The 27,258-nt window shown below is 46.4% G+C and overlaps 1 protein-coding gene across 2 annotated transcripts in view; it reads right to left on the reverse strand.

Moving 5' to 3' along the window:
* MTX2 (metaxin 2) overlaps positions 1–27,258 on the reverse strand; it is a 202,762-nt gene that overhangs the window by 60,433 nt on the left and 115,071 nt on the right. For both annotated transcript variants that reach the window (XM_063933397.1, XM_063933398.1), the window contains one exon: positions 15,096–15,172. In XM_063933397.1, the coding sequence (XP_063789467.1) occupies positions 15,096–15,172 (77 nt within the window). The remainder of the gene's footprint in view (positions 1–15,095; positions 15,173–27,258) is intronic.

Consider the following 27,258-nt stretch of genomic DNA (forward strand, 5'->3'; position numbering starts at 1 on the left):
AAAAAAGGTGCAGTTTTTGTTTTGGGTGATTTTAATCTCTCTCCTGACCCTCAATGGGATAAGTCCTCCACACCTAACAAACAAGCCAGCAATACTGCACGTTCTATAGCCTTATATTTCTCACACTTAATGGCTGAATTTGATTTATATGATACCTGGAGAGTTAGAAACCCTAGATTGAGAGACTACACATATTATTCTGCTGTACATAAATCATATTCGAGAATAGATCTTCTTACTGACAAATGGACATTGCAGTATGTTCCTACTGTTGAAATTCTACCAATAACCTGGTCCGACCATGCACCTTTAGTGTGGTCCTGGTCACATAACACATTCAACACCACTCTCAGGCCGTGGAGATTCTAAGATCATAGATTAAAAGGCAAGGATGTCATTGTCCTCTTACTTAGCAGTTAATGATCCTGCAGATACTTCCGTCACCAATCATTGATGCGCTCTAAAAGCGGTTATGAGCGGTGCTGCAATTCATGCTGCAGCGTGGATAAAACAGCGCAACCAGGTCCAAATGGCCTATGAAACCGAGGTCAGGACTTTAGAAGCCCGGCATAAACAAAACCCCAAAGATTCTAGTATCCTTACAGCCCTGACTGAAGCCAAAAGGAAACTTACTCGTCTACATATTTCTCATGTCCAGCATGCCATATCTCAACTAAATCAGAAGATCTATATCCTAGGTAATAGAGCTAGTAAATTACTGGCTCAGAAGCTGAGGGGGAAAAATATAATTTATAGAATAAAAGCCCTCTCTAAATCATATGGGACTACACTCTTGAACCTGAAAGATCTCTAATCAATTAGCTTCTTACTATGAAAAGCTATATAACCTAAAAAGAGATAACTCCACCCCTCAACCTTCAGTAGCTCTTATTGAATCATTTCTAGACTCTGTTAAACTACCCTCTATACCCCAGGAGGAAGCTACCACACTAAGTTCTCCTTGGACTGGTGAGGAACTTCGCTCAGCTTTGAAATCTCTTAGGAAAGATAAAGCCCCAGGCCCAGATGGGTTTATTAATAAATTCTATATATCCTTTCAAGAACCCCTCTCGTCTACCCTTTTAAATCTCTACAATAATGCTTTCAACTATCCTTTTCCGGCTGAAATATTAGAGGCTCAAATAGTCACGATACCCAAACCTGGCAAAAACCCATCCTTATGTCAAAATTATAGACCTATAGCACTTTTAAATTCGGATATAAAACTTTATTCTAAACTAATCGCAAACAGGTTAAATCCGTTGATTCCCATTCTGGTTGAGCAGGATCAGGTTGGCTTCACCATGGGTCGACAGGATCCGGATAACACCAGAAGGGTGTTCTCCTTACTGGAAGCTCACTGTGTTACTCAAACCTCTACTCCTTCTCTCACTCGACACAGAGAAAGCTTTCGATAGGATACACTGGCTTTATATGGCAGAGGTTCTTGCCAGGTTTGGTTTCGCAGGCCAATTCCTCCAGGCTGTAATACATCTTTATTCTTCACCTACTGCTCGTGTTTTCAGTAACGGATTTCTCTCAAAACCTTTACCTATTACCAACGGTACCCACCAAGGTTGTCCTCTATCACCATTAATTTTTGCCTTGGCAATTGAACCCCATAGCGGAAAAAAATTTGAACCTCTACACAGGCAGAGGGACTCCACATAGGATTAACACAGCATAAGGTCTGCTTATTCGCAGATGATGTCCTCTTGTTTATAACTAATCCCACAACTTCTTTACCGGCTCTTCATACTATTCTGCAGGGATATTCTAACGTATCCTATTATAAATTAAACACTTCTAAAACCGAGGCGCTCCCAATGGGTATAGACCAACTACTTCTCCAAACATTACAATCTCAATATAATTACTCCTGGCAAACATCCTCCCTTCAATGCCTAGGAATTAAAATCCCATTGAAACTTCAGTACGTAATATCTTGTAATTACTTACCCCTCCTTGCGCACTTTACTGATCTTACCAAGAATTGGTTGAATTATAACATATCTTGGATGGGGCGATTATCTTCCATTAAAATGATGCTCCTCCCTAAAATTCTTTATTTGTTTAGGGCTATATCATATTTAGTTCCAATTACTTTACTCAATAAGTTTTATTCGGGCTTATCTATATTTAGATGGAAAGGTAAAAAACCTTGGATAGCTAGAGCTCGTTTACAAAGGTGTAAGCAGAACGGAGGCCTGGCCTATCCTAACCTTGAATTGTATCAACATGCATGTATACTTGACCAACTAAATGATTGGCTTTTACCCGAACCTGTAAAACCTTGGGTTGATATTGAAAGACATTTATGTTGGAATTTTCCCCTAGCTGATTTAATATGGACAAAAACTTCCCATAGACCATCTTTCACCATGTCTTTAAAAAGTGTTTCAAATACATTAGCGGTATGGGACAAAATGATCACTTCCCTAGGTGACTTTTCTCTCCCCTCCTCCAGCTTATCTATTTTAGCATTATCTAAATTAATCCCTGAACTGTCTCTGCGTAATTGGCACGATTTAGGCATATCTTCGATCAAAGATCTATATGATAACTTGACTTTTAAATCTTTTCAGCAATTACAGGAACAACATTTGATTCCGAACTAGGATTTTTATAAATATTTCCGTATCAGACATTGGATACTGCGGAACACGTCTGATTTACAACCTCTCCCCACTACCCCACCGTACGTGTTATCTAAATTCATCACACCAGGCCACAAACATGGTATCTCTTCGTGGTACTCTACTCTCCTTTCCCCTCACGACGAACCTAAACTGCAAACTCAAGTTAGATGGGAATTAGAACTAAATATAAATTTGACTGCTGAGGATTGGGAACATACTTTCCTGAATATCTTCAAAAATAAGATTTTACTCACCGGTAAATCTATTTCTCGTAGTCCGTAGTGGATGCTGGGGACTCGTAAGGACCATGGGGAATAGCGGCTCCGCAGGAGACTGGGCACAGCTAAGAAAGAATTAGGACTACCTGGTGTGCACTGGCTCCTCCCACTATGACCCTCCTCCAGACTTCAGTAAGGATACTGTGCCCGGAAGAGCTGACACAATAAGGAAAGGATTTTGAATCCCGGGTAAGACTCATACCAGCCACACCAATCACACCGTATAACTCGTGATATTATACCCAGTTAACAGTATGAACATAACAGAGCCTCTCAACAGATGGCTCAACAATAACCCTTTTAGTTAACAATAACTATATACAAGTATTGCAGACAGTCCGCACTTGGGACGGGCGCCCAGCATCCACTGTGAGGATACCGGGTGACCTGGGTATCCTGGGGTTCAGGGATCACACAGTGGAGCGGGTTATAATGAAAATCAAGGTGATCTTTATTCAGGGAGACCCAGAAATCCAGTGAACAGCAAGCAGGGTTATACTAATAATGTCCACTCAGAGTTCAGCAAAGTCCTTACCAGCTGCTGTATATCTCCTCCAGTCCTGGGCAGTAATGACAGCTGTAGCAGGGCACACAGAGTGGCTGGTCACTGATGACACTGAGAGGGGACAACACCCCAACCTCCAGTGAGTCTAGCTGTGCACCATCACCTCCACACACACACAGTCCCCTTCTCCCAGCCACTTCCCCTCCCCACAATTCCCCCTTGCTGGTTCCTTCTCTCTCCTCCTTTCTGATTGGTGGATCATGCGGTCAGTCTTTCCAGAGGGGAAGGAGGAGGGCTTTTCTAAAAGAAACACTCCCCTGCTGTATGCTTCTGGGATACTTCCTGTGTGTGACTTCTGCAGACTGAGGGCTTCAATTTAAGAACTCAGAACTTGGGCCATAGGATTAACTCTATCCTTTTTAACATGGAAGCATGTCCTAGACATCCCTTTCCCTGGTCTCCTCACATACCTCCTCCTTCTTAAATCGAGGAGACAGGCATGATGCCAATGTTGGAGTCCTGACTGTTGTCTCGGCCCGAAGGTCTGCGAAGTCTGGCATTTGTTTCCTCACGTCTGGATAACCCGTCAGCATTGTGATGGTCTCGTCCCTTTTTGTGAGAAATAGAAAAGTTGAAACCTTGTAACGCCAAACTCCACCTCAACAACCTCCCATTTTCCCCTGAGGTTCTGTTTAGCCAATTTAACGGGTTATGGTCAGTAATAACAGTGAATTCTTTACCATAGAGATAAGGTTGTAGTTTCTTTAAGGCCCAGACTATGGCTAGACACTCCTTCTCAATAGTGGCATAGGCTATCTCTCGGTCAGCTAGCGTACGAGATAGATACACAATTGGGTGTTCCCTACCATCTTCTCCCACCTGGCACAACACTGCCCCAAGTCCACACCCCGAAGCGTCTGTCTGCACAATAAACTTTTTATGGTAGTCAGGGGCAGCCAACACTGGGGCTCGAGTCAGCGTGTCTTTTAAGATGGTGAAGGCTTGCTCACACTCAACAGGACTGATTCCACTCCCTTATTCTCTTTAGCAGCTCCCAAAAGGTCAGGCAATGGATCAGTTTCTGGTGTCTCCATCGGAGGGCAACATACCATCATGGCCGCTACTTGACCATCTCTATAAGCTTTAATTCTATTTATATGGAAGGTGCGTAGGCGCTTCCCTCCCTTATCCAGGGCGATCACATAATTGACCGGTCCGGTACGCCTTACCACTGTATACGGTCCATCCCAGGTGGCTTGCAGTTTGTTTCTATGCACTGGGATAAGCACCATGACCTTTTGCCCTGGATTCAACTCACGGTCTTGAGCGTGGGCATCGTACCATTCCCTTTGTTTCTCTTGTGATTCCCGGAGATGCTCTTGGGTTAACTGTAGCAATCTTCTCATCCGATTCCGCATGTTCTCTACATATTGTAAAATGGGCTGCTGGTGTTCTTGGAAAGTTCCCTCCCAACTCTCTTTGACCAGGTCTAGGGGCCCCCGCACTTTCCGGCCGTACAGAAGTTCAAACGGGGAATATCCGGTAGATGCTTGTGGAACTTCCCGATAAGCAAATAGAAGCTGTTGCAGGGCTCTCTCCCAGTCCCTCCCCTCGGACTGTACGTAAGCTTGTAGGAGTCTTTTCAGCGTTCCATTGAATCTTTCACATAGTCCATTGGTCTGCGGATGATAAGGGGTGGTCCGAAGAGGCCGAACCCCCCACTTTTCCCACAGGGTTTGCATTAGTTCACCTTGGAATTGAGGCCCTTGGTCTGTGACAACTTCCTGTGGATATCCGACCCGACTGAATATGTCCGTCAGTGCTTGCGCAACATGTTCCGTGTCAATGGATGACAGGGCCACGGCTTCAGGGTAACGTGACGTAAAGTCCACCAGTGTCAAGATGTACTTCTTGCCCGTGTGACTGGGAATAGCTAATGGTCCAACTAGGTCTATGGCAACACAGGCAAATGGCTCCCCTATAATAGGTAATGGGTGCAGAAAAGCTTTCTGTTGGGACTTTCCCAGTCTCTGACAGGTATCACAGGTGTCCCGATACTGCTTAACGTCTCTAGAAATCCGTGGCCAGAAGAAATTCCGCAACAGTCGGGCCAATGTTTTCCGGGTGCCAAAATGGCCAGCTGCAGGGATGTCGTGGGCAAGAGCTAGTAATTGTGCTCTGTATTGTGTAGGTACCACCAACTATTTAGTAGGCATGACTGCTTCCTGTCCGGGCCGAGGGATGACCACTCGGTATAGTAATTCCTCTTCCCACACTATCTTACTTCTATCAGCTGTTTCCAACCCCAGTTCGGCTGCACTCCTCAATTTGCTCAGGGAGGGGTCAGTCCGTTGGGCCTGTCGGAACTCACTCCGGTCCACCTCCCCCAAGTCTACCTCTAAAGTACTGGACAATGAACTAGAGTCACTCACCATTGTCTGGGTAGGCTGATTCTGGACCATATCTGTAGCCTGGGTCACCTCTCTTCGTGTTTGGCTTCTGGTTACCACCTGGACAAAGCGTGTCACTAGTCCTTGTCCCAGATCATTCCCGAGGATTACCTTGGCTGGTAGCCCCTTGAGTACTCCGACTCCCACGATTCCTTGGTCAGCTCCCCAGTCCAGATGTATCTTGGCAACAGGAATATCGGCCTGTTGTCCCCCGGCAGTGGCAATTCGCACATACTGTCCAGGTATCACCTGGGAGGCAGGAATCAGGTCTGGCTCAATCAACGTAAGTGAGGCCCCAGAGTCTCGTAGGCCCTGTACCTGCTGGTTCTCCACTATCACAGTCTGTAGGTGCCCTCGCATATTCCAGGGAGTCGCCTTCTCCTCCCCCAGAACCAAGTCCACAATATACACCCCACCCATCATCCCATCCATATCGGACTGGACGACCTCTTCACCATACTCCTCCGTGGGGTAACATACCACAGAGACTGGAGCCGGTCTAGCCCCAGGGAATGGCCCTCTTGTGCGTGGACAGTCCCTAAGCACGTGCCCTTGTTGATTGCAGCGATAACACTTCCGAGGTTCTGAGTTAGCCACTCTGAATCTGGGTGGCTGATAAGTGATGTTTTTGATAGGGCCTCCTTTATTACTATCTTTGACTTGCGGTTCTTTATCAGAGAGCTTCTCCACTCGTGGGGTTCTTGTACCACCTGCTACACTGAAGACTCGCCATTGCGGACGATTGGCTATATATTCATCAGCCCATTCCGCAGCTTGTTCAGGTGTACTGGGCTTCCTGTCTGCGACCCACTCCCGTACCTCTGGTGCCATCTTAATCATTAGCTGTTCTACCACAATTAAGTTGACAATCTGCTCCACAGTGGAGGCCTGTCTTCCTTCAAGCCATTTCCCACAGGCTTGCCGTAGCTGACTAGCAAACTCTTGGTAGGAATCAGTTCCACCTTTATTCAGTGTCCTGAATTTAAGACGATAAGATTCTGCAGTTATCTGGAACTTAGCAAGCAATGCTTTCTTTATAAAGGCATAGACTCCACATTCCTGGGGGGTTAGGGCCCGATAGGCTTCCAGAGCCCTGCCAGTGAGACTTGGCCCCAAGTACTTTGGCCAGTCAGCTGGCTCTATTCCATGCACCCCCATGAGATTTTCAAAGATCTGGAGGTGAGTGTCAATGTCTGTTTCATTTTCCCGAAATGTGGGAACATCCTTAAATCCCAAGCGTCGCTTCTCTTGTTCAAAACTTCGGGGGGACTCCGGAATTCCACTGCCAGCAGGAATTTGTACTCCTAGTATAGCTTGGATCACTCCAGCTCTCTCCTGTGGGGTCGCACCTTCGCCTAGCACCCCCAGCAAGCTCTGCAGTATGGCAGGAGTGGCATCGGTCAACTCTGGTAACTTATTGGATGAATTACTACCAATGCCTGTTGGTCCCTCTTCATCATCACTCAGGTGGTCAGGATCCTCTGGGTGCCCCCGATACCACTCCAACAACCGAAGTACCAGAGTTTCCCTGGTCTCAGTCCCATCATAAGTAATTCCCTTCATCCTGCAAAATCCTTGTAGGTGAGGTTTCCGAGCTGTACGGTAAAACTTCTCCTGCTCTCTCATTGCATTCTCCCCTTGACTGCTGGCCACAACTGCTGGCTGACTCTCCATGCTGATACTTTTGTGCATTAGCTCCCTGGAAACGCTCTCCCTGGAAACACTACAGGAACTGTGTGATATCCCACCGCTGCCGCCAAATGTGAGGATACCGGGTGACCTGGGTATCCTGGGGTTCAGGGATCACACAGTGGAGCGGGTTATAATGAAAATCAAGGTGATCTTTATTCAGGGAGACCCAGAAATCCAGTGAACAGCAAGCAGGGTTATACTAATAATGTCCACTCAGAGTTCAGCAAAGTCCTTACCAGCTGCTGTATATCTCCTCCAGTCCTGGGCAGTAATGACAGCTGTAGCAGGGCACACAGAGTGGCTGGTCACTGATGACACTGAGAGGGGACAACACCCCAACCTCCAGTGAGTCTAGCTGTGCACCATCACCTCCACACACACACAGTCCCCTTCTCCCAGCCACTTCCTCTCCCCACAATTCCCCCTTGCTGGTTCCTTCTCTCTCCTCCTTTCTGATTGGTGGATCATGCTGTCAGTCTTTCCAGAGGGGAAGGAGGAGGGCTTTTCTAAAAGAAACACTCCCCTGCTGTATGCTTCTGGGATACTTCCTGTGTGTGACTTCTGCAGACTGAGGGCTTCAATTTAAGAACTCAGAACTTGGGCCATAGGATTAACTCTATCCTTTTTAACATGGAAGCATGTCCTAGACATCCCTTTCCCTGGTCTCCTCACATCCACTACGGACTACGAGAAATAGATTTACCGGTGAGTAAAATCTTATTTTCTCTAACGTCCTAGTGGATGCTGGGGACTCCGTAAGGACCATGGGGATTATACCAAAGCTCCCAAACGGGCGGGAGAGTGCGGATGACTCAGCAGCACCGAATGAGAGAACTCAAGGTCCTCCTCAGCCAGGGTATCAAATTTCTAGAATTTTGCAAACGTGATTGCCCCTGACCAAGTAGCAGCTCGGCAAAGTTGTAAAGCCGAGACCCCTCGGGCAGCCGCCCAAGAAGAGCCCACTTTCCTCGTGGAATGGGCTTTTACAGATTTAGGCTGTGGCAGGCCAGCCACAGAATGCGCAAGCTGAATTTTGCTACAAATCCAGCGAGCAATAGTCTGCTTTGAAGCAGGAGCACCCATCTTGTTTTGTGCATACAGGATAAATAGCGAGTCAGTCTTCCTGACTCCAGCCGTCCTGGAAACATAAATTTTCAAGGCCCTGACTACGTCCAGTAACTTGGAGTCCTCCAAGTCCCTAGTAGCCGCAGGCACCACGATAGGTTGGTTCAAGTGAAAAGCTGATACCACCTTAGGAAGAAATTGGGGACGAGTCCTCAATTCTGCCCTATCCATATGGAAAATCAAATAGGGGCTTTTACATGACAAAGCCGCCAATTCTGACACCCGCCTTGCCGAAGCCAAGGCCAAAAGCATGACCACTTTCCACGTGAGATATTTTAAATCCACGGTTTTGAGTGGCTCAAACCAATGTGACTTTAGGAAACCCAACACCACGTTGAGGTCCCACGGTGCCACTGGGGGCACAAAAGGAGGCTGAATATGCAGCACTCCCTTGACAAATGTCTGAACTTCAGGCAGTGAAGCCAGTTCTGTTTGGAAGAAAATCGACAGAGCCGAAATCTGGACCTTAATGGAACCCAATTTTAGGCCCATAGTCACCCCTGACTGTAGGAAGTGCAGAAATCGACCTAACTGGAATTCCTCCGTTGGGGCCTTCCTGGCCTCACACCACGCAACATATTTTCGCCATATGCGGTGATAATGTTGTACGGTTACATCTTTCCTAGCTTTAATAAGCGTAGGAATGACTTCCTCCGGAATACCCTTTTCTTTTAGGATCCGGCGTTCAACCGCCATGCCGTCAAACGCAGCCGCGGTAAGTCTTGGAATAGACAGGGCCCCTGCAGCAGCAGGTCCTGTCTGAGCGGCAGAGGCCATGGGTCCTCTGAGATCATTTCTTGAAGTTCCGGGTACCAAGCTCTTCTTGGCCAATCCGGAACAATGAGTATAGTTCTTACGCCTCTTCTCCTTATTATCCTCAGTACCTTGGGTATGAGAGGAAGAGGAGGGAACACATAAACTGACCGGTACACCCACGGTGTCACTAGAGCGTCCACAGCTATCGCCTGAGGGTCTCTTGACCTGGCGCAATATTTTTCCAGCTTTTTGTTTAAGCGGGACGCCATCATGTCCACCTGTGGCCTTTCCCAATGGTTTACAATCAGTTGGAAGACTTCTGGATGAAGTCCCCACTCTCCCGGGTGGAGGTCGTGCCTGCTGAGGAAGTCTGCTTCCCAGTTGTCTACTCCCGGAATGAACACTGCTGACAGTGCTAACACGTGATTTTCCGCCCAACGGAGAATCCTTGTGGCTTCTGCCATCGCCGCCCTGCTTCTTGTGCCGCCCTGTCGATTTACATGGGCGACCGCCGTGATGTTGTCTGACTGGATCAGAACCGGCCGGTTTTGAAGCAGGGGCTTTGCTTGACTTAGGGCATTGTAAATGGCCCTCAGTTCCAGAACATTTATGTGTAGGGAAGTCTCCTGACTCGACCAAAGTCCTTGGAAGTTTCTTCCCTGAGTGACTGCCCCCCAGCCCCGAAGGCTGGCATCCGTGGTCACCAGGACCCAGTCCTGTATGGCGAAGCTGCGGCCCTCTCTGAGATGAGCACTCTGCAGCCACCACAGCAGAGACACCCTGGTCCTTGGAGACAGGGTTATCAACCGATGCATTTGAAGATGCGATCCGGACCATTGGTCCAACAGGTCCCACTGAAAAGTTCTGGCATGGAACCTGCCGAATGGAATCGCTTCGTAGGAAGCTACCATCTTTCCCAGGACTCGCGTGCAATGATGCACCGACACCTGTTTTGGTTTCAGGAGGCCTCTCACTAGAGACGACAGCTCCTCGGCTTTCTCCTCTGGGAGAAACACTTTTTTTCTGGACCGTGTCCAGAATCATCATTTCGGCCATTACCTTGGTAAATACCCTCGGTGCCGTGGACAGGCCGAACGGCAACGTCTGGAATTGGTAATGACAATCCTGTACCACAAATCTGAGGTACTCCTGGTGAGGATGGTAAATGGGGACATGCAGGTAAGCATCCTTGATGTCCAGAGATACCATGTAATCTCCCTCTTCCAGGCTTGCAATAACCGCCCTGAGCGATTCCATCTTGAACTTGAATTTTTTTAAAATATGTGTTCAAGGATTTCAAATTTCAAATGCGTCTCACCGAACTGTCCGGTTTCGGTACCACAAACATTGTGGAATAGTAACCCCGTCCTTGTTGAAGTAGGGGCACCTTGACTATCACCTGCTGGGAATACAGCTTGTGAATTGCCTCTAACACAGCCTCCCTTTCTGAAGGAGTCGTTGGTAAGGCAGATTTGAGGAAACGGCGGAAGGGGGGGGGGATGTCTCGAATTCCAGCCTGTACCCCTGAGATACCACTTGAAGGATCCAGGGATCTACCTGTGAGCGAGCCCACTGATTGCTGAAGTTTTTGAGACGGCCCCCCACCGTACCTGGCTCCGCCTGCTGAGCCCCAGCGTCATGCGGCGGACTTAGCAGAAGAAGCGGGGGAGGACTTTTGTTCCTGGGAAGTGGCTGTATGCTGCAGCTTTTTTCCCCTACCTCTGCCTCTGGGCAGAAAGGACGCGCCTCTACCCCGTCTGCTCTTTTGGGGGCGAAAGGACTGCACCTGATAATACGGTGCTCTCTTTGGTTGTGAGGGGACATGTGGCAAAAATGCCGACTTCCCAGCTGTTGCTGTGGAAACTAAGTCTGAAAGACCATCCCCGAACAACTCCTCACCCTTATAAGGCAAAACTTCCATGTGCCTTTTGGAATCTGCATCTACCGTCCACTGCCGGGACCATAACCCTCTCCTGGCACAAATGGACAGTGCACTTATTTTTGATGCCAGCCGGCAAATATCCCTCTGTGCATCTCTTATGTAAAAGACAGCGTCTTTAATATGCTCTACGTTTAGCAATATAGTGTCCCTGTCTAGGGTGTCAATGTTCTCTGACAGGGAGTCTGACCATGCAGCTGCCGCACTGCACATCCATGCTGAGGCAATAGCTGGTCTCAGTATAATACCAGTGTGTGTATATATAGCTTTTTGGAGAGCCTCTTTGCTTTCTGTCAGCAGGTTCCTTTAGGGCGGCCGTATCTTGGGACGGCAGTGCCACCTTTTTTGATAAGCGCGTAAGTGCTTTATCCACCTTAGGGGGTGTTTCCCAACGTGACCTATCCTCTGGCGGGAAAGGGTACGCCATTAGTAATTTTTTTGAAATTACAAAAATTTTTATCAGGGGAAGCCCACGCTAGTTCACACACATCATTTAATTCTTCAGAAGGGGGAAAAACTACTGGTAGTTTTTTCTCCCCAAACATAATACCCTTTTTTGTGGTACCTGGGGTCACCTCAGAAATGTGTAAAACATTTTTCATTGCCTCAATCATATAACGAGTGGCCCTATTGGACATTACATTAGTCTCTTCGTCGTCGACACTGGTATCAGTATCCGTGTCGACATCTGTGTCTGTAACCTGAGGTAGCGGGCGTTTTAGAGCCCCTGATGACTTTTGAGACGTCTGGGCAGGCACGGACTGAGAAGCCGGCTGCCCCACATTTGGCATGTCGTCAAATTTTTTATGTAAGGAGTCGACACTTTCGCGTAATTCCTTCCACAAGTCCATCCACTCCGGTGTCTGCCCCGCAGGGGGTGACAACACATTTATAGGCACCTGCTCCTCCTCCACATAAGTCTCCTCATCAAACATGTCGACACAGCCGTACCGACACACCGCACACACACAGGGAATGCTCTGACAGAAGACAGGACCCCAACAAAGCCCTTTGGGGAGACAGAGAGAGAGTATGCCAGCACACACCAGAGCGCTATATAATACAGGGATTAACTAAATTATATCCCCTATAGCGGCTATATATGTATTTTGCGCCTAAATTTAGTGCCCCCCCTCTCTTTTTTACCCTTTTCTGTAGTGTAGACTGCAGGGGAGAGTCAGGGAGCTTCCTTCCAGCGGAACTGTGAGGGAAAAATGGCGCCAGTGTGCAGAGGGAAATAGCTCCGCCCCTTTTTCGCGGACTTTTCTCCCGCTTTTTTATGGATTCTGGCAGGGGTATTTATCACATATATAGCCTCTGGGGCTATATATTGTGATATATTTGCCAGCCAAGGTGTATTTATTGCTTCTCAGGGCGCCCCCCCCAGCGCCCTGCACCCTCAGTGACCGGAGTGTGAAGTGTGTATGAGGAGCAATGGCGCACAGCTGCAGTGCTGTGCGCTACCTTGGTGAAGACTGATGTCTTCTGCCGCCGATTTTCCGGATTCTTCTTGCTTCTGGCTCTGTAAGGGGGCCGGCGGCGCGGCTCCGGGACCGAACACCAATGGCCGGTTCCATGCGGTCGATCCCTCTGGAGCTAATGGTGTCCAGTAGCCTAAGAAGCCCAAGCTACCCACCAGTTAGGTAGGTTCGCTTCTTCTCCCCTTAGTCCCTCGCTGCAGTGAGTCTGTTGCCAGCAGATCTCACTGTAAAATAAAAAACCTAACATATACTTTCTTTCTAGGAGCTCAGGAGAGCCCCTAGTGTGCATCCAGCTCGGCTGGGCACAGGATTCTAACTGAAGTCTGGAGGAGGGTCATAGTGGGAGGAGCCAGTGCACACCAGGTAGTCCTAATTCTTTCTTAGCTATGCCCAGTCTCCTGCGGAGCCGCTATTCCCCATGGTCCTTACGGAGTCCCCAGCATCCACTAGGACGTTAGAGAAATGTCTAGATGCATCAATCATTCCGAAATGATGTTCAAATTAATACATAATTTATACCATACACCGACTAAGTTACATAAAATTTGCCCTGATTATTCCAGGTTTTGCTGGCGATTATGTGGCTTGGAGGGCACATTGATACATATATTTTGGTCATGCCCGTATATTACTATATTATGGAAAGAGGTCTTTGATTTGATAAAACAAGTTACAGAGGTCTCCTTCCCGTTCCTTCCTGAGATTGTGTTTCTACACCGTTTTCCCCCCTTAGTGCAAGATGCTAATAAATATGTTATAGGTCATATATTAATTGCAACACCGGCTATACTGGCTCAATATTGGAAACGGACTGATCTTCCAAAGATTATATCATATGTCCAACGAAGCTACGAAATGGAAACAATTGGGGTTAAATACTCCATGGCCATTTCCTCCCCTCTGACATAATGGTTAGCCCGGTCAACTTATTATAATACGCATATTGCTTCAAATACTGTGTGAAATGAGAAAGACCAGACTGCTTCTTTCTACATACCTGACGTCTATTTCTTCTCTCGCTATATCATACAGTATATCCTTGTGAGGTGGATCTTACACTCCTTTCTTCTCTGAGCGACTTTACAGACGAAGATTATTTTTTGGGGTCACGCGCGTATCCTCTAAATCCTCTACACCCCCCCCCCTTTTTTTTCCCCTCCTTTTCTGTTATTAGTATTATTTTATTCTTATTTATACTTAAGTTTAATTTTCTTCTTGTTTAATGTAATATTATTTAATTAATGTTATTGTAGATTGGATAGATGTATATGTCTGATTGCTATGTATGTATATTGAACGATTTGAAAATCTGTAATGTACACCAAAACGCTTTCAATAAAAACATTTCTGTAAAAAAAAAAAAAAAAAAAAACATTGATAAAACTATAATCCCTGGGAAACCAGCCTCTCATTAACATCAGTAATGAAGTGTCTCCATTAGGTCCTTGTGAATAGTTATGCTGCATTTCATATCACATGTTCATACATGCCCAGCACTATCACTCTTCTATGAGACTGTTGTCCAACAAAGGGCCAGTACTCTCAACATGTAAAAGGTCCACAAATTGAATGGACACTAACGCAGCAACTTGGAAATAGAACACATTTCATTATCAAGGGGCCTAAACGTTAAAACACATGGGAAGATTTCTCTAATCTTGGAGAGAGAAAGTAGAGATAAAGTACCAACCAATCAGCTTCTGTTATTTTACAGGCTGTATTTGAAAAAGGACAGCTAAGAGCCTATTGGTAGGTACTTTATCTCTCTCCACAATTACCTACTCTCCTTCTCTCACACTCCTGGGAGAGTAAACCAGCCTCCCAAGTCTCGCCCACAGTGAAGTGAGCGGTATAGGGGCTTGAGGACACAATTCGCAGAGAATCTTGTCCTCGTGGTGCCCGTACTCTGCGGTCCAGGTGCACATAACACGGCAGAGCGCAATGGACTATGATAACATTATTTTTGGTGCAATGTATCTTACACTTCCCACCCAGTCCTCCTCTCTGGGAGAGCCTGGAAGGAGGATAAAGAACAAAATAGGTGTACTGCATATGGTTAAAAAAAAAAAGCGCGTTAGTGCTCTTTGCACCATATAATGAAATAACCCCATACATGGAAGAATGCAGGCTTCGAGGCACCAGGTATATCAGGGTGCAATGAATAATTAGTGTGCATAGCTTACAGCCACAGAGCTTTTGTCATGAATAAGTCTATTACTAGAACACTTACCTTGGCTTTCACAAATTGGACTATTGGTCCCAGTTCTGATATTACTTGATTCCCAACATGGATAAAAGGAACTTTGCCTATGGAACAAAAAAAGGATAAGATGTACACTGATTGTACACTCAATGCAGCTTGGTAAGGGTAGGGTTTAGTTCTTCCAATCTACTCTAGTCATGCAAAACTACGCTATACACTATGGGCAATTCTGACAAATGAGTGAAACAGCCAACATATAATTTACTGTTTGGGACCTCAAAGTTGCAATGCCTGGAGTATCAGAAGTTAATGTGTGCCCTTAGTCAAGAGAACTCACTGCAGATAGACGTGTTACTGAGGGTCCGTTCATGAAGCAGTGAAAAGTGTGGAGAAGTAAGCCAGTGGAGAAGTTGCCCATGGCAACCAATCAGCTGCCACGTATCATTTTATAGAATGCATTTTCTAAGTGTTACCATGGGCAACTACTCCACTGTTTTCACTGCTTCATGAATAGACCCCTAAGTCTATTCCTAAAGCTGAAGCACTGTAGTATGATTCATTATCTTATTCTAGCAATCTTTTACATTAAAACACAATTATAAGTATGGTACATTAATTAATATAATATACAGAATAGGATCCTAACAACATGTCTGGTAGATGCTGAGCGTTGTGGTCTGTTGCTGTGCAGCTTGCGTCACACCCCTCATTATTACCAAGAACAGTGAGCACACTTATATCACATTCTCATCACACTCCAGGAACTCAACACAGTTCCTGGTAACTTGAGACACAAAATATTAGAGCTCTCATCATATATTAGGATGGCCACAAACGGATAGGGTGGTCTTCAGGTTGCCACCGTCCGGGCTCCCGGTGACCACCATACCGGCGCCGGAATCCCAACCGCCGGCATACCAACATCTTTTCTCCCTCTTGGGGGTCCACGACCCCCCTGCAGATCCCACCCCTGTGCAACAAGATAACTGTGGTAATGCAGGCTGCACAATTGAATAACATTTTGTCATTTGGGACTTAAGCTATTGGATAACTTTTGGCATCAATGAGCTCCGACTGTGCACACACAGGAAGAGGGGGACATGCCTGGTGGTCACACAAAAGTAAGTGTTCTGTAAGGCCCTTCAACTGTGCACCGCAATGTATATATGGGCATACAGTAGTGAACACATGGTTTACCTAATGTGGCTGTGGATTTATTTATATGAAAATATGAACTGTGTGAAGTTATGTCAAAGAGCTATAACCAAATACAACACACTTATCTGGCTAGTATTCATTGCAGAGACTATTTTAGGGACTGCTAAATAAAACGCAGGTCATTGTAGTACATTTAGATAATACGTCTTTCTACAATATAAACAGCATCTTGTGACCATTATACAAGTCAGAGTATTCTAGTAACTACTAAACAAATACAGGGAGCATCCTAAAAACAATACATAATACAGAGAGCCTTCTAGTAACAACATAGAATACGGAGAGCATCCTAGTGACCTTTCGTACAATACAAAGAGCATCCTAGTGACCTTTCGTACAATACAGAAAGCATCTTAAACGTCATAATACAGAACATTCTAGTGACTTATACAGAGAGCTTCCTAATAACTTCTACAAAACACAGAAAGCACTCTGGTGCATCCTAATAAAAGACAACGGAGAGCATTCTAGTGACTTCTATATAATACAGACAGCGATTAAATGATTGTTATACAATACAGGGAGTATCTATAACAATATATAATACAACTAATATTCTAGTGACCCCCGTACAAAAAAAAAAAAGAATGTGTGACTGCTAGCCAAAACACCAGTGCCTAGGAGTGACAACTATTAAATTCCAGCCCTGTTCTGAGGCCACTATAAAATGCAGGCCCTTGTCAAAGTCACTCAGATCCACACACTGGCTATATCTATCTATATATAGTATATTATGCAGCACTGTCAATCGCATAAGTGAACAATTTTAGTCTGAAGACAATTAATGTAGCAGGATGTTTTGGACAGTGGGAAGAAAAGGAACACTGATAGGAAACACATGTGGACCCAGTGAGAACATACCAAGTGAATGCAAATACTACCCTTAGTGGCCGGCACTCACACTCAGGCCCAGGTGCTCCCCCAGGTAGATTACCGTAGATACAGCAGAAGATTTGGGCGGCACTCAAGGGACTCCACTTAGCAGGCAAATAGGTAGATCTATAACACTGAGTCTTTTTGTAAAAAAAATGTAGAAGAACATAAGCATATTGTAAAATCAGTGCAATCATTTCACAGCCAGAGATGGGAGGATTATCATATGAATCTGGTGGAAAATGTGTCGCTCCCTATGGCTTCATGCGATTTTTAGAGGTTTTCCAGTGTTCTTCACCAAATGTTCCCCTGAAGCACATGCAGGGAACCTGCTGTTAGTCCTGGTTCACACAGAGTTCATGCTAACAGCAGGCTCTGTCATGGGCCTTTTCAATGCATTCCCCCTTCTCCTGCTCACAGTCAGCCTAAGGGTAATGGATAAGGTACATGGCACCAACAAAGGCCTCATCTGCATCCATACTCTACTGTGTATTACAAAAGGCATGAAGGTCTTTTTGAACTGCAAGGAGTCAAAGGTTTCATTCAGACAGTACTGCCATGTTCCTAGTGGACAGATCTTTTCATATTCTGGCATCCATATTCACCAATGAAAACCGCCCTTACATTCCTCTAGTAGAGGGGGAACATACTGTATCTAGAACACATTGCATAGCTCAGGAAACTGGGTGCCAATGTTCCAAATTTCATTATAATTATATAATTTGCTCTAAACATAAAAATAAACATCCAAACTAAATAAAGTCACTTCTAAATAGAGACTGTGTATTTGTGTATTCAATGAGTGTAAATACCTAAAAATTGTATGTCTGTGGTGTACGTGATACCGCCACAGTAGCAGCCATTTTGTATGCAGAATCACTAGTTCATAATGAACTGATAAGCTGAATATTGGAGGTCTACAAAATGTCTGCCTTCACTGTGTGTAGGTCATGGATACACTAGCAAGTTAGAATTGTTTGAAAATCCCGTACACATCTCCTAGGTATACAAGGATGATGCTATGGTCCATAGTGACACTGCTTCAAGGAGCTCACAGACTGAAAAGATGTGGGAATATTTGCTACTTTAGAAATAAAGGACAGTGATGGAATTAAAATGGAGCAATTATTGTTATAGCGCCAGCGTACTGCATATCGCTCAAGTTCCTGAGCAGTAATATAACAAGACAAAGTGTTAAGAGGGCACTGCTCGCACGCTTACAAGCTATAGTAAGTCAAGGCTTCCTGTGTCTCAATAATACTTTCTATTTTTAGGAATCGTAGTGTTACTGCCTTGCAGCACTGAGGTCATGGGTTCGATCCCACCATGGCCCACTAACTATTTGGAGTTTGTATATTCTCCCCGTGCTTGCATTGGTTTCCTCCGATGATCCAAAAATATACAGGTAGGTTAATTGGCTCCCGTCCCAAAAATATTAACCCTAGCGTGTACGTAACATGTGTTTAGGGCAGACCAGATGGGCCAAGTGGTTCTTATCTGCCATCAAATTCTCTGTTTCTACTTTCAGTAGGACTATTAAACTCGAGCTATCAGTTGGGGTGGCAGACTTGAATAATTTGGTATCTGTAACAATATATGCCCACCACATAATTAGTATGTTCCATATGGATGCCATATAAACAAATGTTTATTGATGACGTCAATTAAGCACTCTTTCTGAAAGACTGAATGACACCATGGAATATGCCGAAGCATAGAAAGTGCTTTCAAAAATTAACACGCATATTCCGTCCACAGATTAAATCTTATCAAAAATATCCCATCTGCATCATATACTGCTGATGGAATGAGCAGATATTTCCACTTAATCCCAAATGCTTCTCCGCAGCCATGTTCAATCACTGCCACATATGTGCAGCTAGAGAAAAAAATAAGAATTTACTCACCGGTAATTCTATTTCTCGTAGTCCGTAGTGGATGCTGGGAACTCCGTAAGGACCGTGGGGAATAGCGGGCTCCGAAGGAGGCTGGGCACTCTAGAAAGATTTATGACTACCTGGTGTGCACTGGCTCCTCCCACTATGACCCTCCTCCAAGCCTCAGTTAGGACACTGTGCCCGGACGAGCAGACATAATAAGGAAGGATTTAGAATCCCGGGTAAGACTCTTACCAGCCACACCAATCACACCGTACAACTCGTGATACTATATCCAGTTTGACAGTATGAAAACAACTGAGCCTCTCAACAGATGGCTCAACAATAACCCTTTAGTTAACAATAACTATTTACAAGTATTGCAGACAATCCGCACTTGGGATGGGCGCCCAGCATCCACTACGGACTACAAGAAATAGAATTACCGGTGAGTAAATTCTTATTTTCTCTAACGTCCTAGTGGATGCTGGGAACTCCGTAAGGACCATGGGGATTATACCAAAGCTCCCAAACGGGCGGGAGAGTGCGGATGACTCTGTAGCACCGAATGAGAGAACTCCAGGTCCTCCTCAGCCAGGGTATCAAATTTGCAGAATTTAGCAAACGTGTTTGCCCCTGACCAAGTAGCTGCTCGGCAAAGTTGTAAAGCCGAGACCCCTCGGGCAGCCGCCCAAGAAGAGCCCACCTTCCTTGTGGAATGGGCATTTACAGATTTTGGCTGTGGTATGCCTGCCACAGAATGTGCAAGCTGAATTGTACTACAAATCCAGCGAGCAATAGACTGCTTAGAAGCAGGAGCACCCAGCTTGTTGGGTGCATACAGGATAAACAGCGAGTCAGAGTTTCTGACTCCAGCCGTCCTGGAAACATATATTTTCAGGGCCCTGACAACGTCTAGCAACTTGGAGTCCTCCAATTCACTAGTAGCCGCCGGCACCACAATAGGCTGGTTCAGGTGAAACGCTGACACCACCTTAGGAAGAAATTGGGGACGAGTCCTCAATTCTGCCCTATCCATATGGAAAATCAGATAAGGGCTTTTACATGATAAAGCCGCCAATTCTGACACTCGCCTGGCTGAAGCCAAGGCCAATAACATGACCACTTTCCACGTGAGATATTTTAGATCCACGGTTTTTAGTGGCTCAAACCAATGTGATTTTAAGAAAACTCAACACCACGTTGAGATCCCAAGGTGCCACAGGGGGCACAAACGGGGGCTGAATATGCAGCACTCCTTTCACAATGTCTGAACTTCAGGTACTGAAGCTAATTTTTTTTTTTTTTTTAAAGAAAATCGACAGAGCCGAGATCTGTACTTTAATGGAGCCTAGACTTAGGCCCATATTCACTCCTGCTTGCAGGAAATGTAGAAATCGACCTAGTGGAAATTCCTCTGTTGGGGCCTTTTTGGCCTCGCACCATGCAACATATTTCCGCCACATGCGGTGATAATGCTTTGCCGTAACATCTTTCCTGGCTTTAATAAGCGCAGGAATGACTTCTTCCGGAATACCCTTTTCCTTCAGGATCCGGCGCTCAATCGCCATGCCGTCAAACGCAGCCGCGGTAAGTCTTGGAACAGACAGGGCCCCTGCTGAAGCAGGTCCTGTCTGAGCGGCAGAGGCCATGGGTCCTCTGATATCATTTCCTGAAGTTCCGGGTACCAAGCCCTTCTTGGCCAATTCGGAACCACGAGTATCGTTCTTACTCCTCGCCATCTTATTATTCTCAGTACCTTTGGTATGAGAGGCAGAGTAGGGAACACATAAACCGACTGGTACACCCACGGTGTCACTAGAGCGTCCACAGCTATCGCCTGAGGGTCCCTTGACCTGGCGCAATATCTCTTTAGCTTTTTGTTGAGGCGGGACGCCATCATGTCCACCTGTGGCCTTTCCCAACGGTTTACCAACAGCAGGAAGACTTCTGGATGAAGTCCCCACTCTCCCGGGTGTAGGTCGTGTCTGCTGAGGAAGTCTGCTTCCCAGTTGTCCACTCCCGGAATGAACACTGCTGACAGTGCTAGTACGTGATTTTCCGCCCATCGGAGAATCCTTGTGGCTTCTGCCATTGCCATCCTGCTTCTTGTGCCGCCCTGTCGGGTCACATGGGCGACTGCCGTGATGTTGTCTGACTGTATCAGTACCGGCTGGTTTTGAAGCAGGGGTCTTGCCTGACTTAGGGCATTGTAAATGGCCCTCAGTTCCAGAATTTATATGTAGGGAAGTCTCCTGACTTGACCATAGGCCCTGGAAGTTTCTTCCCTGTGTGACTGCTCCCCAGCCTTGAAGGCTGGCATCCGTGGTCACCAGGACCCAGTCCTGTATGCTGAAACTGCGGCCCTCTAGAAGATGAGCACCCTGCATCCACCACAGTAGAGACACCCTGGTCCTTGGAGACAGGGTTATCATTTGATGCATTTGAAGATGCGATCCCGACCACTTATCTAAGAGGTCTCACTGGAAGGTCCTCGCATGGAACCTGCCGAATGGAATTGCTTCGTATGAAGCCACCATTTTTCCCAGGACTCGTGTGCAACGATGCACCGATACCCTTTTTGGTTTTAGGAGGTCTCTGACTAGAGATGACAGCTCCTTGGCTTTCTCCTGCGGGAGAAACACTTTTTTCTGTTCTGTGTCCAAAATCATCCCCAGGAACAGTAAGCGAGTGGAAGGAACCAGCTGTGACTTTGGAATGTTCAGAATCCAGCCATGCTGTTGTAGCACCTCCTGCGATAGTGCTACTCCGACCAATAACTGCTCCCTGGACCTTGCCTTTATAAGGAGATCGTCCAAGTATGGGATAAATAAAAACTGCCTTTTTTTTTTTTTTTTTTTTTGAAGGAGTATCATCATTTCTGCCATTACCTTGGTAAACACCCTCGGTGCCGTGGACAGGCCAAACGGTAGTGTCTGGAATTGGTAATGGCAATCCTGTACCACAATCTGAGGTACTCCTGGTGAGGAAGATAAATAGGGACATGCAGGTAAGCATCCTTGATGTCCAGGGATACCATGTAATCCCCCTCGTCCAGGCTTGCAAAAACCGCCCTGAGCGATTCCATCTTGAACTTTGTTATGTAAGTGTTCAAGGATTTCCATTTTAAAATGGGTCTCACCGAACCGGCTGGTTTCGGTACCACAAACAGTGTGGAATAGTAACCCCGTCCTTGTTGAAGTAGGGGCACCTTGACTATCACCTGCTGGGAATACAGCTTGTGAATTGCCTCTAGCACAGCCTCCCTGCCTGAGGGAGTTGTCGGCAAGGCAGATTTGAGTAAACGGCGGGGGGGAGACGCCTCGACTTCCAGCTCGTACCCCTGAGATACTACTTGAAGGATCCAGGGATCCACCTGTGAGCGAGCCCACTGATCGCTGAAATTTTTGAGGCGGCCCCCCACCGTACCTGGCTACGCCTGTGGAGCCCCCGCGTCATGCGGTGGACTCAGAGGAAGCAGGGGAAGAATTTTGATTCTGGGAACTGGCTGCTGGTGCAGCTTTTTCCCTCTTCCCTCGTTTGACCCGCCTGCTTTTTTGAAGCCGAAAGGACTGTACCTGATAATACAGTGCGTTTCTTAGGCTGTGAGGAAACCTGAGGTAAAATATTTTCATCCCAGCTGTTGCTGTGGATACGAGGTCCCAGAGACCATCCCCAACCAATTCCTCACCCTTATAAGGCTCTATGTGCCTTTTAAAGTCAGCATCACCTGTCCAGTGTCGGGTCTCCAATACCCTCCTGACAGAATGGACATTGCAATAATTCAGGATGCCAGCCGGCAAAATATTCCTCTGTGCATCCCTCATATATAAGACGACGTCTTATGTTCGCAAAATAGTATCCCTGTTTGAAAGGGGTACAGACCACGCTGCAGCAGTCTGCAGGTCTCAGTCTAGTAGAGTGTGTAATTACAGACTTCAGGATAGCCTCCTGCTATTTATCAGCAGGTACCTTCAAAGTGGCCGTATCCTAAGACGGCAGTGCCACCTTGACAAACGTGTGAGCGCCTTATCCACCCTAGGGGATATCTCCCAGCGTAACTTATCCTCTGGCGGGAAAGGGTACGCCATCAGTAACTTGTTAGAAATTACCAGTTTCTTATCGGGGAAACCCACGCTTTTTCACACTTCATTCACTCATTTGATGGGGGAACAAAACACTGCCTGCTTTTTCTCCCCACACATAAAACCCTTTGTTTTTAGTGGTACTTGGGTTAATGTCAGAAATGTGTAACACATTTTATATTGCCGGGGTCATGTAACGGATGTTCCTAGTGGATTGTGTATATGTCTCAACCTCGTCGACACTGGAGTCAGACTCCGTGTCAACATCTGTGTCTGCCATCTGAGGGAGCGTTGATGGCCTTTGAGACGCCTGGGCAGGCGCGGGCTGAGAAGCCGGCTGTCCCATAGCGGTTACGTCATCCAGCCTTTTATGTAAGGAGTTGACACTGTCGGTTAATACCTTCCACCTATCCATCCACTCTGGTGTCGGCCCACAGGGCCGACATCTCATTTATCGGCATCTGCTCCGCCTCCACATAAGTCTCCTCATCAAACATGTCGACACAGCCGTACCGACACACCGCACACACACAAGGAATGCTCCAATGAGGACAGGACCCACAAAAGCCCTTTGGGGGGACAGAGTGAGAGTATGCCAGCACACACCAGAGCGCTATATAATGCAGGGACTAACTGAGTTATGTCCCCTATAGCTGCTTTTATATAATTTATACTGCGCCTAAATTTAGTGCCCCCCCTCTCTGTTTTAACCCTGTTCTGTTTAGTGTAGACTGCAGGGGAGAGCCAGGGAGCTTCCCTCCAACGGAGCTGTGAGGGAAAAATGGCGCCAGTGTGCTGAGGAGATAGGCTCCGCCCCTTTTTCGCGGACTTTTCTCCCGCATTTTTATGGAATCTGGCAGGGTTTAATATACATCCATATAGCCCTGGGGGTTATATGTGATGTATTTTTGCCAGCCAAGGTGTTTATATTGCTGCTCAGGGCGCCCCCCCCCCCAGCGCCCTGCACCCTCAGTGACCGGAGTGTGTGGTGTGCATGAGGAGCAATGGCGCACAGCTGCAGTGCTGTGCGCTACCTTGGTGAAGACTGATGTCTTCTGCCGCCGTTTTTCCGGACCTCTTCTTGCTTCTGGCTCTGTAAGGGGGACGGCGGCGCGGCTCCGGGACCGAACACCAAGGACTGGGCCTGCGGTCGATCCCTCTGGAGCTAATGGTGTCCAGTAGCCTAAGAAGCCCAATCCGGCTGCAAGCAGGCGAGTTCGCTTCTTCTCCCCTTAGTCCCTCGCTGCAGTGAGCCTGTTGCCAGCAGGTCTCACTGAAAATAAAAAACCTAAATCTATACTTTCTTTCTAAGGGCTCAGGAGAGCCCCTAGTGTGCATCCAACCTCGGCCGGGCACAAGATCTAACTGAGGCTTGGAGGAGGGTCATAGTGGGAGGAGCCAGTGCACACCAGGTAGTCATAAATCTTTCTAGAGTGCCCAGCCTCCTTCGGAGCCCGCTATTCCCCATGGTCCTTACGGAGTTCCCAGCATCCACTAGGACGTTAGAGAAATATATCAACTTAGTCCACGAAAAACCTACGCAGTCGACTGGCTAGGGATGAATTTTTAATGGTGTTAACAATTAAATATGGGCACATGTGCCAATTGTTCAAATCAGAAAGGACTGTAACCTTTCTGTGCTTTGAATGACGTGGTAGAGGCCAAGACTGTAGAGCAGGCTTTTTCAACCAGTGTGCCGTGGCACACCAGTTGCAAGGTGTGCCGCGGAGCCAGAGCAGCTTCCTGCACCTTCAGAATGAACTGTTGGCCGGGCTCTTCTTAGAGGATCAGTTATGCTCCGGCCATGACCTATGCCTTGAAAACGATGTGATATCATAGGTCACGGCCGTGTCTCACCACCCAGCCAGCCCACCCGCCTGCATACACATCTTTCAGTTCCCGCCTGCATACACAGCTTTCCTTGCCCACCCACATCCACACCTGCCCCCCACCCGCTGCTCAGTATTCGCAGAACTCCACTATGAACAACCCCCGCCACTGAGGGACAGGGAGGAGGATAGCTGATAATATTTGTTATTTTATTTCTCCTGTGGGGAACAATAGGATTTCAATAGAATTTATGTGGGGAGAATAAGGATTTATGGGGGGGGGGGGGGGGGGGGGGGAACAATGTGAATTATTAATGTGGGGAGCAACATGATTTATGTGGGGAGCAATGTGATTGTTTTTTTCTGTGGGGAACTGATGGTGTGCCTTGGCTATTTTAAAATATTGTTCGGTGTGCCACGAGTAAAAAAAGGTTGAAAATCACTGCTGTAGAGTAATTTAAACATGCATGGGATAGGCATATGAATAGCCTTACAAAGAATTAAGGGTCAAAAAGGGTTGAGATTACCTAAAGGATAAAAAAAGGGGGCAGACTAGATGGGCCAAGTGGTTCTTGTCTGCCGTCAAATTCTATGTTTCTATGACCAAAATCACGGTGGGTGTATGCAGACTGTTGGTTCCAGATATATAAGATTCTCTATTTAAATATGTGACGGTTCGATGTACCAAGGAATCCGTGCCAGAACCAATCAAATCATTAAACACTCATTCATTTAAGAACGGACAAATCTTGCAACCATAACCCTTCCTCACTCACCTCATTCCACCATATGATACTCACTGTGACTTTTAAACCAAATAGAACATTTTTTTTTAAAAACAGCACAAAAAAAACAATAGTGGGAAAGAAGGAGATTTAAACACATGGGAAAAAAAAAAAAAAGTTGGACAGGTGATTTAAACAAATTGGCAGGCACAGAGACGACCACTTCTATGTTTTTCCTAATCGGTTTCTGTTGCTTAGTATTGGCACAAAGGACAATGTCTCCCAGCAGTACTAACTGCTTTCCAATACTATAGCTGAAGCATTTGGCCTCAGCTGCCTTAATAACTCTTCCACTGTATCCTTGCTCAAGCTTTCCATTAGTTTCTCTATCAATTGATGCTTAGAGAAGAGTCAGCTCAGCACCTTCCCCTTGGAGATCAATATTCTCTTTATTGTGACACCTACAGCAGCAGTAGAGTGGTTATTATTTTTAGATATTTAGAGAATATGCAGAGCCATCAAAGCACTATTGCCGACCCCCGGCAATAGTGCACAGCTCAGCAGGGCTAGGATAAGGTTTAGCCGATACATTCAATGTTAGACTCCGTATTTCATGGCTTGCGTGCTATAGAGAAACAATATGCTGAGGTTTTCAATAATCATAACCAGAGGCTAAATGTAACAGGGTGCGATTTCGGAAAACCATTTTTACAGCATATTTGCACGTTTTCCGAAAATCGCAAATGCAAAATCGCAAGTTTTGAACATGCTGTATACCAAAAATGGCAAGTGAAAAAAAAATCACATCCAGATGTTTTCCCATTGAAAACAATGAAAATCAGAAATGTAATAGGATGCAATTTTTTCACATGCACACAAAACATTACCAAAAAATCGCCAGAATAATAGACCAGGTTTAAACTGGCGATTTTTGGAGAGCATGCACAGATCACGGAGATCCTTGCATGCTTTTGGTTGTAAAAGTAAAGAAAGTGTTAAAATATATATTTTTTAAAACGACGTGCAGGTCCCCCACAAAAGCATAACCAGCCTTGGGCTCTTTGAGACAGTCCTGGTTGAAAAAATACAGGGAAAAAATTGATTTGGGGTTCCCCGTATTTAAACAACCAGTACCGGACTCTTGAACCGGTCCTGGTTCCAAAAATATGGGCGACAAAGGAAGTAGGGGCCCCCCGTATTTTTTAAAACAGCACCGGGCTCCTCTAGCCAGGGAGGTGATGCCGCAGCCGGGGGACACTATTATATAGGTCCCTGCGGCCAAAGCATCACTCACCCCAACTAGTCACCCCTGGACGGGGTTCCCTGGGGGAGTGGGACCCCTTAAATCAAGGATTCCCCCCCCTCCGAGCACCCAAGCGCCAGGGGTGAAGCACAAGACTGGGCGGTGGATGGGGGACCGATAACCAAAATTGTGTAAAAATAAAGAATATTGACCTTTGTTGTGGAACTGTAAGTCCCAGCAAGCCTCCCCCACTTGCTGGTACTAGGAGAACCACAAGTACCAGCTTGCGGGGAAATAATGGACCCGCTGGTACCTGTAGTTCCACAACGAAAGAAATACC

The sequence above is a fragment of the Pseudophryne corroboree genome, chromosome 7 (genome assembly GCF_028390025.1).
Source record: "Pseudophryne corroboree isolate aPseCor3 chromosome 7, aPseCor3.hap2, whole genome shotgun sequence".
NCBI classification, from domain to species: Eukaryota; Metazoa; Chordata; class Amphibia; order Anura; family Myobatrachidae; genus Pseudophryne; species Pseudophryne corroboree.